Source organism: Hyperolius riggenbachi, chromosome 7 (assembly GCF_040937935.1).
Source record: "Hyperolius riggenbachi isolate aHypRig1 chromosome 7, aHypRig1.pri, whole genome shotgun sequence".
Classification (NCBI taxonomy): domain Eukaryota; kingdom Metazoa; phylum Chordata; class Amphibia; order Anura; family Hyperoliidae; genus Hyperolius; species Hyperolius riggenbachi.
Window position 1 is genome coordinate 257,583,198 of NC_090652.1, and position 13,918 is coordinate 257,597,115.

Here is a 13,918-nt window from a genome sequence, read left to right on the forward strand (position 1 = left end):
ATATAACAATTTCTTATTCCAGTTCCGCTATTCCTCCTGCTCTGATGTCATCATGATGGCGGTGGGATCAGTGTGCGCCTTGGCTCATGGTGCAGCTCAGCCATTCATGCTCCTCATCTATGGTCAGATGACAGACATATTCATTGCATATGAAAAAGAAAACCAGCTTCTCCAGGATAAGAACAAGACTTGTGCGAACGGTACCATCAGCTGGACCAATGGATCTGGCTTTGAGATGGACAATGCTACGGTGGCCTGTGGGTAAGAGATAAGTGCTTAGTCTTCCATAAATGTCTAGTTCACCAGGTCATATGTATCATTAGGGACTTTGAAATGTAGTTATGTATATTTCACAATAACAAGATGGTATTTGTGTTATGGGTAAGGAGGGGATTCCACAGTTGTATCATATGAACAACAATGGGTCAGAACTACAAAAATCAATATAACAATTTTAACCTAAAATAATCATATAGAAGTATATGAGTCATATTTTTTCGATGAATCATGCCAGAAATATTAGTGCCAATCGAAGTGGATTGGTTCATTTGCTGTGTGCAGATATTACCTGCAAGAAGATTTAAATCAGGATGATACCATTTATTGGCTTTGCAGCCTTCGTCGGGCTTAAATCCTGTTTGCTTGCAGGCTGATGGTACAGACAGCTTTATACATGCAACATCAAAAGGGGGTACATAGATTTTGTTCAAGCATAAATACTTGTCATTAAGATGCCTTAAAGAGACACTGAAGCGAAAAAAAATGATGATATTATGATTTGTATGTGTAGCACAGCTAAGAAATAAAACATTAAGATCTGATACATCAGTGTAATTGTTTCCAGTACAGGAAGAGTTGAGAAACTCCAGTTGTTATCTCTATGCAAACAAGCCATTAAGCTCTCCGACTAAGTTAGTCGTGGAGAGAGCTGTTATCTGACTTTAATTATCTCAACTGTTCCTGGACTATTTACTTTTCCTCTGCTAGAGGAGAGGTCATTACTTCACAGACTGCTCTGAAAGACTCATTTTGAATGCTGAGTGTTGTGTAATGTGCACATATTATAGAATGATGCAATGTTAGAAAAAACACTATATACCTGAAAATAAAAGTATGAGAATATTTTCTTTGCTGCTAATCTTCTAGTAATTATTCATAGCACACAACCAATTCACTATATCATTATTTTTTTTTTGCTTCAGTGTCTCTTTAAGTGAAACTGAACATCTAAATGGGGTGGGAGGTTGTTAGCTGAGATAAGAATCCTTGTTTACACCATGCTCACAGACCTGGGAGTTGGATTGTCACAAAGGCATCGTAAATTCTGAGTTCACAAATTTAACTATATAGGCTGAGAAAGAGTTTTTGGCATTAAATATCCTCAGCCTCATACCAATATAAAAAGTTTTTGTCCTTATTCAAGCCATTGTCCACCGCTTTGGACCAATTTATAAATTTTGTTTCTGCTATTAATCGATCATTTGACGTTTTGAAGCCACCCTTCAGGGCAGTGATACGAAGATCTTACATGCTGTGTCGTTGGAACAAAAGTGTGTAGCAACTGGGAGTTCAGATTTGGTATCGTTGATAGTGTGCCTGTGTCGATTCATACGTTTGCACAGAGGTTGTCCGGTTTCTCCCATGTACATAACATTGGGGCTATTTAGCACACATGATCAGATATACCAGATTGGTGGATCCACAGGAAAATGTGCCGTGTATTCTGTACTTCTGTTGTGAACCTGGTATCGTTAACCTATCAGTGGAGTAGATGTGTTTTCAGGTCCCACACCTTTTTTTGTCGGCAGGGTGATGTTCCGTTTTGTTGTGGCCTATTCAAAGAACTCCTGACAATCATCTGTTTTAGATTGTGTGGTTGTAGATATGACAAGAGGGGAGGTTTAGGGAATATCTTCCTCAGTCTGTGATCCTTGTGTAAAATGGGATGAAGTTCCTTAGCAATCCTCCTTAAGATTTCCAGGTGTGGGTTGTAGGTGACATCCAAAGGGACACAATCCTCTTTCTGGTTTTGCTTATATTTCAGGAGTTAAGTCCTGGGGATGATGTTGGCTTTCCTGATTTGGGCCTCAGTCATAGGACGACTGTAACCTTGTTTAATGAATGTATTCTTAAGGTGATCCAGGTGCTTGTCTCTGCCCATCCTGTCAGAACAAATCCGATTGTACCTTATAGCCTGGCTGTAAATTATAGAGTACTTAATGTGCTTGGGATAAAAACTGTCATATCTTAGTTATGTGGGACGGTCTGTAGGTTTGCGATACACAGACGTTTGTAGGTTGTTACCCCTGATGTATATGGAGGTGTCCAGAAAGTTACATTCTGTGTGAGAGTAGGTAAGTTTCAATTTGATTGTAGGATGGAAGGCATTGAAGTTCCTGTGGAACCGAAGAAGATCATCCTTACTTGCGGACCAGATGATTAAAATATCATCAATGAAGCGGAAGTAGGCCATGGGTTTTATGCGACATGCATTGAGGTATTCTTCTTCGATTTTGGCCATGAAGAGATTTGCATACTGTGGTGCAAGCTGAAACTTGTGAATTTACCATGCCTTTGTGACAATCCAACTCAGGTCTGTGAGCATGGTGTAAACAAGGATTCTTATCTCAGCTAACAACCTCCCACCCCATTTAGATGTTCTGTTTCACTTAAGGCATCTTAATGACATGTATTTATGCTTGAAAAAAAATCTATGTATCCCCTTTTGATGTTGCATGTATAAAGCTGCCTGTACCATCAGCCGGCAAGCAAACAGGATTTAAGCCCAATGAAGGCTGCAAAGCCGAAAGCTTGCTTATTCTTATTCTTTTTAGTTAGCCAATAAATGGTATCATCCTGATTTAAATCTTTTTGCTTTTACTGATGGCTAACACGGTACAATACCCTACTGCAGTAGTATCTGTATATGATTCAGATTATTCCTTTAGATAATTCATGTAGACGGTGGCCATTCAACATTAAGATGCCCATTTGCAGAAAAGTAAATGGACCTCTTACCTAGCCCTGAAATATGGCCTCCGCAACCTACATGCCCATCTGGCTATGTACTATCACTTCTGCTAAACTCTCTGCTCCATCAGCAGTCTCCCAGCGGCGATCGCCGATAGGAGACTGTTAGACGGTGAAACCGCCGTCTATTTACACTGTACAGTGCTGCAATCTACAGCAGTGCTGTACTGCGGACAGTCGTGTCACTCGGCTTTCTCTTGATCGCTGTCATTGGCTGGCTGGGGGAGGGAAAAAAATAATACTAAAATAATAAACCACAAATAACTAAATAACTAAAAAATAAACCACCCAAATAATTAAATAAATAAACATGCCAGCAGGGATCAGAGCCCACCAACAGAAATCTCTATTGGTGGGCAGACTTGTACGGCTCTGCAGCGAGCGCTTAATGCTGCAGAGCCTTAATTTGTAAAAAATAGCCTGGTCACTGGGGAGAAGGGGGGGGGGGGGGTAAAGCCTGTGGTCCTTAAAGTGAACCAGAGACGAAGCACCCTCATGTATTTTACCATATAGATCAGTGGGGACATTAGAGAAAACACCTACCATGCTTTCTGTTTCATTCTGCACTGCACAGCCTGCTTCTAATCAGCCCTGATAAAATCCCTGACTGAGCATTCAGTCTGGCTTTGCTCTAATGACTCAGCTATAATGATTCCTGAGCAGAGCCAGCAGGGGGAAGGCTTGGACTTGAAAAGACATGAGAGAACACAGACTGAGCTATAAATATTCCTGAGCAAAGCCAGACTGAATGCTCTGTCGGGGATTTTATCAGTGCTGATTAGAAGCAAGCTGTGCAGTGCAGAATGAAACAGAAAGCAGGGTAGGTGTTTTCTCTAATGTTCCCACTGATATATATGATAAAATACATGAGAGTGCTTCGTCTCTGGTTCCCTTTAAGACCTGAATTATAAAAGATGAGCAACAAAACATTTCTTTGTTACAGCTTACAGAACTCCTGCAATAAGTCTGCAGCATGTCTATTTCCTGCTTTCATGGAAGCAGACAAAGGGATAACATCCTGCATTTACATATTAGCTGTGTCTGCCGAGGACTGCCGGATTTCTGTGCTGGCACAACTGAGAGATCAAATTACACTTGTGATTACTTATAGATGAGGGGGAATTAGACAGGCTCTTCTCTCAAAAAACACACAGGGTGCATTTCTCTCTGTTTTCCTTGAGTCCTCTGCAAGAGTTCAGGTCCACTTTAACAGCTGCAAGACTTTGATAAAAATTGGTGATGTGAATATTACAAAGATGTCCAGTGCAAATGCTTTTTGTTTCTTTTCATATCAGAAAATTGCTGAACTAAATAATAGGCAGTGAAGTTACTCACTATACTGTTCAACTGTTCAGTGTTTAAATACAGAGCATATAAAAACTCAGTGACTCTTGTTTGTGTGGGAGGAAATGTACTTTAACATGTGCCTTGTGAGCAGTTGTTTTTGTCACATCTGACATTTATGAGACGCTTGTGCTGGAGTGATCTTCTACTCTTTTATTTTATTTTATCCCATTTGTCAGAATAAACATTGAAAAAGAGATGACGCAGTTTGCCTATTACTATATCGCTATCGGAGCGGCGGTGCTGGTAGTCAGCTACTTCCAGGTAACGGACTCACCTCTGTTGTAATATTCTGTTTAAAGTGGTATTTTGCTTAAATTTCATCCACGGTCTAAAGCATCTAAATTCATCCATAGTCTAAACAGAGCATAAAATTAACAGCTAAAACATCTCACTGTTTTTCAAGTTACTGGAAGGGTTAAAAGTAAAACTCATACATTTTACCTCATTTAACTACTAATTGATAAGCTTGCCTTTATATGTGTTATCAGATTGTTATGGAAAAGTAATAAACTGCGTAAACAAGGTAGAAAAGTTCCAGCTGTATCCAGGGTGGAATCAGATAACTTTCTCTCTTTTATTTGATCCTTAATTACTTAATTAGGAGTCAATCTGATAATTTGTCCTGTAGCAGTCAATTATATCAGTTAGCTTCAGTGAGGTGTAACTATAAATTGAAACGACATCAGAGCACTGTCTTATAGTGTTTCATAAAAATTTTGAATGGAGCGGTCTTTGTTTTCCCGTCATTTGGTGGCTTCCTGCAAGGCTGGATTTACCATAAGTCACTGTAGGCACGTGTCTACAGGCACCTGATGATGAAAAGGCGACTCCCACCCCTCCTCAAGTGCTTCCCAACTGCCTTATCTATGCAGAGTCCCAAGTAGAGTAATGCTAGATACACACGGTGCAATTTTTTGGTCAATTTTCTGTCTGATGGATTTTCAATTCGATTTTCCGCTTAATTTTCTTATCTTTTCTTATCGATTTCCACTCACTTTTATGAGAAATACACCAGAAAAATAATAAAAATTATCGAAAATAATATCGGACATGACGGAAATTATCTATCAAACCATCTATCTAAGACAGAATTGTATGGTGTGTACCTAGCATAAATGAGAGGTTACTCACCCAGGTCTTGGCATTCCAGTGACCAGATCTCTAGCTACCTAATACCTGGAGGCACCTCTAGCTACTTAATCCTGAGGGTACCTCTGGCTACCTAATACTAAGGGACGCCTGTAGCTACCTACGATGGGCAAAGAAAGTAAGGGAGAAGAGACAGCTGGGATAGCCAGCACATTTTCAGTGCGGTTCTGTGGAGGTGTGTAGATACATGGAGGGTGAAGTCTAGGGTGCCAGGTCATCTGTTCCTATAGACTCCTGTGATGTAAATCCGGTCCTGGCTTCTTGTGCAGGTGGTGACTGGTGAGGGTCACCAGCACTGAGGATACTAATCCTACATGTAAAATGTTTTGCCGGGTGTAAACGTGTTTTTGAAAAACGATTGCCTTGCTGAAAGGAAAATTAGTGCAATCGTACTCTATGGGCAGTGCAAGCCTTTCATATGCATAACGTCTGCAGCTGGACAGTGTGCCAGGAATATTGGGATATTCAGTATTTACAAAATGTATGTGCAGAGAGAGACTCATCTTTGCCAAAAGATAACTGCACATCCAGTGAGGATTCTAGAAAGCACACCTTCACTGATAACTTCTTTGCCAAAACAAAAATGTCTCAATCTATGAACACCGGCTATTTTCTTATCATCCGAGCGATGGTCACTGAAAATATAATGTGAGTACAGGCATCACATGGCATAGCCAGCCTGCCCTTCAGTTACCTCTATTGGCCTTTCTCTATAGTCCCCACGGTGAAGCACTGCCTACTGATCCTCCCTACTCCCTTCTCCATAGAACAGAGCAGCCTGCTCAGCCTATAGCCAAGCAGCATGACTGTAAACAGATCATTCCAAAACTGTCGCCCAAAACAGCCACTAACAATCACTGCAGCTCACAGCAGTTGTACCTAGCTTTATACTAGACAGGTGGTTTTGCAATACTAACTCAATGATTACTTAATTGGATTGAGAATGATATGAAGGTTGACATATTTATTTCCATTTAAACAATGCACAGAACCTGGCTGTCCTGCTGATCCACTGCCTCTAATACTTTTTGCCATAGACCCTGAACAAGCATACAGATCAGCCGTTTCTGACAAAAATCTGACAAGATTAGCTGCATGCTTGTTTTTGGTGTGCTTCAGACACTACTGCAGCCAAATAGAGCAGCAGGGCTGCCAGGTAACTGGTATTGTTTAACCCATAAGCAGCTTCAAATGAATTATCTTGTTTGAGACAAATGCACTGCTTTTGACCTCAGCTGGCAGAACTATTTGTGCTGTAAATTTTTGGAATGCTTTAATGTCTCTCTGCTAGCAGAAAATATAGAAACTGAAAGCAGAAGTCCTCTATTATTGTCTCACACTGCCCCCTAGTGACAAGTGGCCATAAATACATGTGACAGCAGTACTAATTAGTAGCACTGAAATGTAACAAATAAGAAATAAATAAAAAGCTTCTAAATAAATTGGCTGCTATTGTGCTGTCAATTTTTGGAATGCTTTAATGTCTCTCTGCTAGCAGAACATATAGAAACTGAAAGCAGAAGTCCTCTATTATTGTCTCACACTGCCCCCTAGTGACAAGTGGCCATAAATACATGTGACAGCAGTACTAATTAGTAGCACTGAAATGTAACAAATGTAACAAATAAGAAATAAATAAAAAGCTTCTAAATAAATTGTCTGCTAAAGGGTTAAAACAAATATTGCTGCCTCCATACGTCTCTCACCTTGCTTTTTTTAACATATCCATTCTCCATATATTATTATTTTTTTATTTACTTATTTAAGCTACTGCATGTTTCATTATAACTCACAAAATAAATGGTATATAATGAGAAAAAGTAATTTAATGCAACTATCTCACATTAGGACGATGTGGCTGATGGCTCAACATCCTATTTTATAATCATTAAGTTACATTTCTCCCCAGTCACCCCACAGGACATCTCACTGCATCTAATTTTAATTTCTGCACCCGACAGATTGCGCTGTGGGTTGTGGCTGCAGCTCGTCAAATTCAAATCATTCGGAAGGAATATTTTAGGAAAATAATGAGGCTTGATATTGGCTGGTTTGACTGCAATTCTGTTGGAGAACTTAACACAAGAATTTCAGAGTGAGTATGGCGATGTGTAGCAGAAAGCATTAAAAGTACACAAAAGTTAAATGTGTCCTGTTAGCCTAGCCAACATCTGCTCTTTAAATTCTGTACCATTTCCTCCCCCAAGCAATTTTCACATATCACCACTGCTCCCATTTATTCACCAATAACTTTATTATTACTCATCACACCTAAATGATCTATATATTGCTTTTTTTCAGGACAAAAAAGGCTTTTAGTGAGTGATATTTTTGTTTAGTAATTACCTTTATTTTCTATGCACTTTTAAAGGGTAAATAAGGGGAATAAATTGAAAAAAACACGCCATTTCTCCATTTACATCCATTATAGCTTTACAATAAACAGTACTAACTATAAATTAATCCCATACTTTTTTTTTTACTTATCCACAATGTTAGTACAATGTTTAGATTATATTCCTAGTACAATGGATAGTGACAATATTGTATTTGGAATTACAGGTGTGTTTTTTTGCTTTCACATTGTACACTATTGATGATTACAAGATCTCATTGGCAAAAATAATAGTAATATACCCTCATGACATACATATTTAAAAAGCCAAGTTCCTAAGGTAACATTATATGTATTTTCTTTTATATTCTGTCACTTTGTTTTCATTTTGCAAGTCTTTTATTTTGGTACAGCATATGCAAAAATGTTATTGCTTTTGATTCAGTGCTTTTGATTCAGTTTGTCACTAAAAGAAAACAAAAGACATGGGCCTCAACCTTAAAACACTCTAAAATCTATTCTACTACTTATCAGGGTTAAAATGTTACCACATACAGTATGTGTCATGTAGTTTTCCTAAAACTTTCTCAAGTTTGTCCATAATTTTGAAAATGACTTTTTTATGTTGGATCGAGTTTGTCCCTACCTATCTTTATAAGACTCACTGTTTCTTGGCCAGGGGCGTAGCAATAGGGGTTGCAGAGGTTGCGACCGCATCGGGGCCCTTGGACCAGAGGGGCCCAGAAGGGCCCTCCCTCAACTACAATATTAGCTCTCTATTGGTCCTGTGCGCATAATAATCACTTCTATAGATACTTTGAATAGTGGTAATCATTAACAAACTGTTCCCCGTCCCCTTCTTGCACCTCTGACACCGTAGTTGCCATTGGCAGGTTTTGGTGCGCCGTATCAATTGTTATATATAGAGTGCTTGGGGGGCCCCATTGTAAAACTTGCATCTGGGCCTACAGCTCCTTAGCTACGCCACTGTTCTTGGCTGTTTAAGTGCTTCAGAAAGCAGGATTGTATTCAACCTAAGGTCTAATAGCTCAGAAAAGCTCTTTTGCATAGTAAGCAACTTAATTTTTTTTAACTCTTCCTGTATTGGAGAACAATATGAGACTCTTTTCTTTGCTACTTATGTTCTATTTCTTAACTGTACTACACATACAATTCATTATCTCATAAGTTTATTTTTGCTTCAGGTTTGCTTTAAATTTAGGATAACAGAGACCAGATACTTGGGTAACTGAGAAATCGCAGGTATCTTGATTGTTGCTTCTCAAGTGGCTGGAAAAGGTAATGGTTAAGGGCTCTGCCTCTGACGCAGGAGACCAGGGTTCGAATCTCGGCTCTGCCTGTTAATTAACCCAGCACCTATTCAGTAGGAGACCTTAGGCAAGTCTCCCTAACACTGCTACTGCCTATAGAGCGCGTCCTAGTGGCTGCAGCTCTGGCGCTTTGAGTCCGCCAGGAGAAAAGCGCGATATAAATGTCATTTGTCTTGTCTTGTCTAGTCTTCGGTGTATACCTATTGTGGTGTTAATAATCATATGCAAACGGCTCACCGGAAGTGCAAAGGAGGAAGGTGATGGAGGAGAACTGAAAGCACTTTTTATGGGAATCAAGCATTTCCAGTTACGTCCACATCTGACATATTCATACTCACTCTGTCTTTCATATTTTTTTCTTCATTCAGTGACATTAACAAAATCAACAATGCAATGGGTGATCAAGTAGCACTCTTCATTGAACGGATCTCTACATTCGTTTTTGGCTTCCTGATTGGTTTTCTTGGTAACTGGAAGCTCACCTTAGTTATCATAGCAGTGAGCCCTCTTATTGGTATTGGAGCCGGATTAATGGGTCTGGTATGTATTCACTGCGGCATGTGGTAAACAATGATTAATGTCACTATCTCCCACCTATAGTAAGCTGGAGGCGGGTCTTCTAACACTATGGCCAGTTTAATCACTGGCTGTGATGTCAGACATCCCACTTTACTTTGACTTACACTAACCTGGTGACATGGTTAGGCAGGCGGGAGTCACTATATCATCAGTAGGGGGTCTAGGCTGCAAATCTCCATCTACTTATTAACATATAAGTAAGAAGGAGCATATACTGTACAATGCAAAGTGCTGGAACAGGAAAACTCTGGGCCAAAAAACACAAAGAAGAAAGAAATCAGGAGCCAATAGTGCAATATGTCGAAATGACATGATACGATAGACATATGTACAGTTTGCACAGTGCCAAGCACGCAAATAACTAGGCGGTGTTCCTTTTCTTCTTTTTGTGCTTGAAAGAGTTAACATTCAGGTATGCAAGTGACAGTTACTCTCCAGTCAGGACCCAGTCGGACTACAGTTTAATCCTCACTGATTAAAAAAAAATGACAGCCATGAAATTCTTTCTTATCAGTGAGCAGCTTCTGAGTGCAGTGGGTAGATAAAAAGGTCAATATAATATTTAAAGGGGTTCTTCCGCGAATGAGGAAAAAAAATCTAAATGGTTTATGCATGTTCTATTAAAAATCCTTCTAAAATAGTGTGAAAAGTTTTTCAAAAAAATGAATGGTTTCACCAATACAACATGTAATGTATACAGTGACGGCTGACGGGACTGTGAGGCTAATCCATTTGTTAGGGGTGTTTTTTTTGTTACTGTCATTTCACAAGCTGCTCCCTACCTAGTTTTCATTGCTGTAATGCAGGGCTATGATGAAGTGCTGTGGAATGGCACTTACAGCTGTTAAAATAACGGCTGTGCTGCTCTGTAGTTTCTGCTTGTACTTCCTCACAGAGCTGACCCCCCTCCCCCCGCCTCTCCCTGTAGGCAGAGGTCGGGCATCTCTTCGGAGCAAATCACGTGTTTACCTCGTTGCCCGGCAACCAGACTTCAGCGTCTGTGCAGAGGACTTCCTATCCATTGCACGGCAAGTTAGCTGCCTGAGCTACAGTTCATTGTTACACAGTGTGCTTCTCCTTGCAGCTAAATTAACAGATGGCATGAGTGCTGACTCACTGTGTAACAATGAACTGTATCTCAGGCAGCTAACTTGCCGTGCAGAGGATAGGAAGTCCTCTGCACAGACGCTGAAGTCTATTTGCCGGGCAACGAGGTAAACACATGATTTGCTCCGAAGAGCTGCCCGACCTCTGCCTACAGGGAGAGGCGGGGGGAGGGGGGTCAGCTCTGTAAGGAAGTACAAGCAGAAACTACAGAGCAGCACAGCCGTTATTTTAACAGCACTTCATCATAGCCCTGCATTACAGCAATGAAAACTAGGTAGGGAGCAGCTTGTGAAATGACAGTAACAAAAAAAACACCCCTAACAAATGGATTAGCCTCACAGTCCCGTCAGCCGTCACTGTATACATTACATGTTGTATTGGTGAAACCAATCATTTTTTTGAAAAACTTTTCACACTATTTTAGAAGGATTTTTAATAGATTATGCATAAACCATTTTGATTTTTTTTCCTCATTCGCGGAAGAACCCCTTTAACCACTTCAGGACCACAGTCTTTCTACCCCTTAAGGACCAGGCACTTTTTTTCCATTCAGACCACTGCAGCTTTCACGGTTTATTGCTCGGTCATACAACCTACCACCTAAATGAATTTTACCTCCTTTTCTTGTCACTAATAAAGCTTTCTTTTGATGCTATTTGATTGCTCTTGCGATTTTTACTTTTTATTATATTCATCAAAAAAGACATGAATTTTGGCAAAAAAATTATTTTTTTAACTTTCTGTGCTGACATTTTTCAAATAAAGTAAAATTTCTGTATACATGCAGCGCGAAAAATGTGGACAAACATGTTTTTGATAAAAAAAAAACCATTCAGTGTATATTTATTGGTTTGGGTAAAAGTTATAGCGTTTACAAACTATGGTGCCAAAAGTGAATTTTCCCATTTTCAAGCATCTCTGACTTTTCTGCGCACCTGTCAGGTTTCATGAGGGGCTAAAATTCCAGGATAGTACAAATACCCCCCAAATGACCCCATTTTGGAAAGAAGACATCCCAAAGTATTCAGTGAGAGGAATGGTGAGTTCATAGAAGATTTTATTTTTTGTCACAAGTTAGCGGAAAATGACACTTTCTGACAAAAAAAAGAAAAAAAAAAGTTTCCATTTCTTCTAACTTGCAACAAAAAAAAATGAAATCTGCCACGGACTCACTATGCTCCTCTCTGAATACCTTGAAGTGTCTACTTTCCAAAATGGGGTCATTTGTGGGGTGTGTTCACTGTCCTGGCATTTTGGGGGGTGCCTAATTGTAAGCACCCCTGTAAAGCCTAAAGATGCTCATTGGACTTTTGGCCCCTTAGCGCAGTTAGGCTGCAAAAAAGTGCCACACATGTGGTATTGCCGTACTCAGGAGAAGTAGTATAATGTGTTTTGGGGTGTATTTTTACACATACCCATGCTGGGTGGGAGAAATATCTCCATAAATGACAATTGTTTTATTTTTTTTACACACAATTGTTTATTTATAGAGATATTTCTGCCACTCAGCATGGGTATGTGGAAAAATACACCCCAAAACACATTATACTACTTCTCCTGAGTACGGCGATACCACATGTGTGGCACTTTTTTGCACCCTAACTGCGCTAAGGGGCCCAAAGTTCAATTAGTACCTTTAGGATTTCACAGGTCATTTTGAGAAATTTCGTTTCAAGACTACTCCTCACGGTTTAGGGCCCCTAAAATGCCAGGACAGTATAGGAACCCCACAAATTACCCCATTTTAGAAAGAAGACACCCCAAGGTATTCCGTTAGGAGGATGGTGAGTTCATAGAAGATTTATTTTTTTTGTCACAAGTTAGCGGAAATTGATTTTAATTGTTTTTTTTCACAAAGTGTCATTTTCCGCTAACTTGTGACAAAAAATAAAATCTTCTATGAACTCACCATACTCCTAACGGAATACCTTGGGGTGTCTTCTTTCTAAAATGGGGTCATTTGTGGGGTTCCTATACTGCCCTGGCATTTTAGGGGCCCTAAACCGTGAGGAGTAGTCTTGAAACCAAATTTCGCAAAATGACCTGTGAAATCCTAAAGGTACTCATTGGACTTTGGGCCTCTTAGCGCACTTAGGGTGCAAAAAAGTGCCACACATGTGGTACCGCCGTACTCAGGAGAAGTAGTATAATGTGTTTTGGGGTGTATTTTTACACATACCCATGCTGGGTGGGAGAAATATCTCTGTAAATGACAATTGTTTGATTTTCTTTTACACACAATTGTCCTTTTACAGAGAGATTTCTCCCACCCAGCATGGGTATGTGTAAAAATACACCCCAAAACACAATATACTACTTCTTCTGAGTACGGCGATACCACATGTGTGACACTTTTTCGCAACCTAGGTGCGCTAAGGGGCCTAACGTCCTATTCACAGGTCATTTTGAGGCCTTTGGATTCTAGACTACTGCTCACGGTTTAGGGCCCCTTAAATGCCAGGGCAGTATAGGAACCCCACAAGTGACCCCATTTTAGAAAGAAGACACCCCAAGGTATTCTGTTAGGAGTATGGTGAGTTCATAGAAGATTTTTTTTTTGTCACAAGTTAGCGGAAAATGACACTTTGTGAAAAAAAAAACAATACATATCAATTTCCGCTAACTTGTGACAAAAAATAAAATCTTCTATGAACTCATCATACACCTAACAGAATACCTTGGGGTGTCTTCTTTCTAAAATGGGGTCACTTGTGGGGTTCCTATACTGCCCTGGCATTTTACGGGCCCAAAACTGTGAGTAGTCTGGAAACCAAATTTCTCAAAATGACTGATCAGGGGTATAAGCATCTGCAAATTTTGATGACAGGTGGTCTATGAGGGGGCAAATTTTGTGGAACCGGTCATAAGCAGGGTGGCCTCTTAGATGACAGGATGTTTTGGGCCTGATCTGATGGATAGGAGTGCTAGGGGGTGACAGGAGGTGATTGATGGGTGTCTCAGGGGGCGGTTAGAGGGGAAAATAGATGCAATCAATGCACTGGGGAGGTGATCGGAAGGGGGTCTGAGGGGGACCTGAGGG

At 40.1% G+C, this 13,918-nt stretch overlaps 1 protein-coding gene across 3 annotated transcripts in view; it reads left to right on the forward strand.

The window, feature by feature from the left end:
• Positions 1 to 13,918, forward strand: part of LOC137524985 (bile salt export pump-like) — a 196,114-nt gene that overhangs the window by 71,336 nt on the left and 110,860 nt on the right. For all 3 annotated transcript variants that reach the window (XM_068245584.1, XM_068245585.1, XM_068245583.1), the window contains exons 5-8: positions 23 to 261; positions 4,554 to 4,638; positions 7,488 to 7,621; positions 9,561 to 9,732. In XM_068245584.1, coding sequence (XP_068101685.1) covers positions 23 to 261; positions 4,554 to 4,638; positions 7,488 to 7,621; positions 9,561 to 9,732 — 630 coding nt within the window. The remainder of the gene's footprint in view (positions 1 to 22; positions 262 to 4,553; positions 4,639 to 7,487; positions 7,622 to 9,560; positions 9,733 to 13,918) is intronic.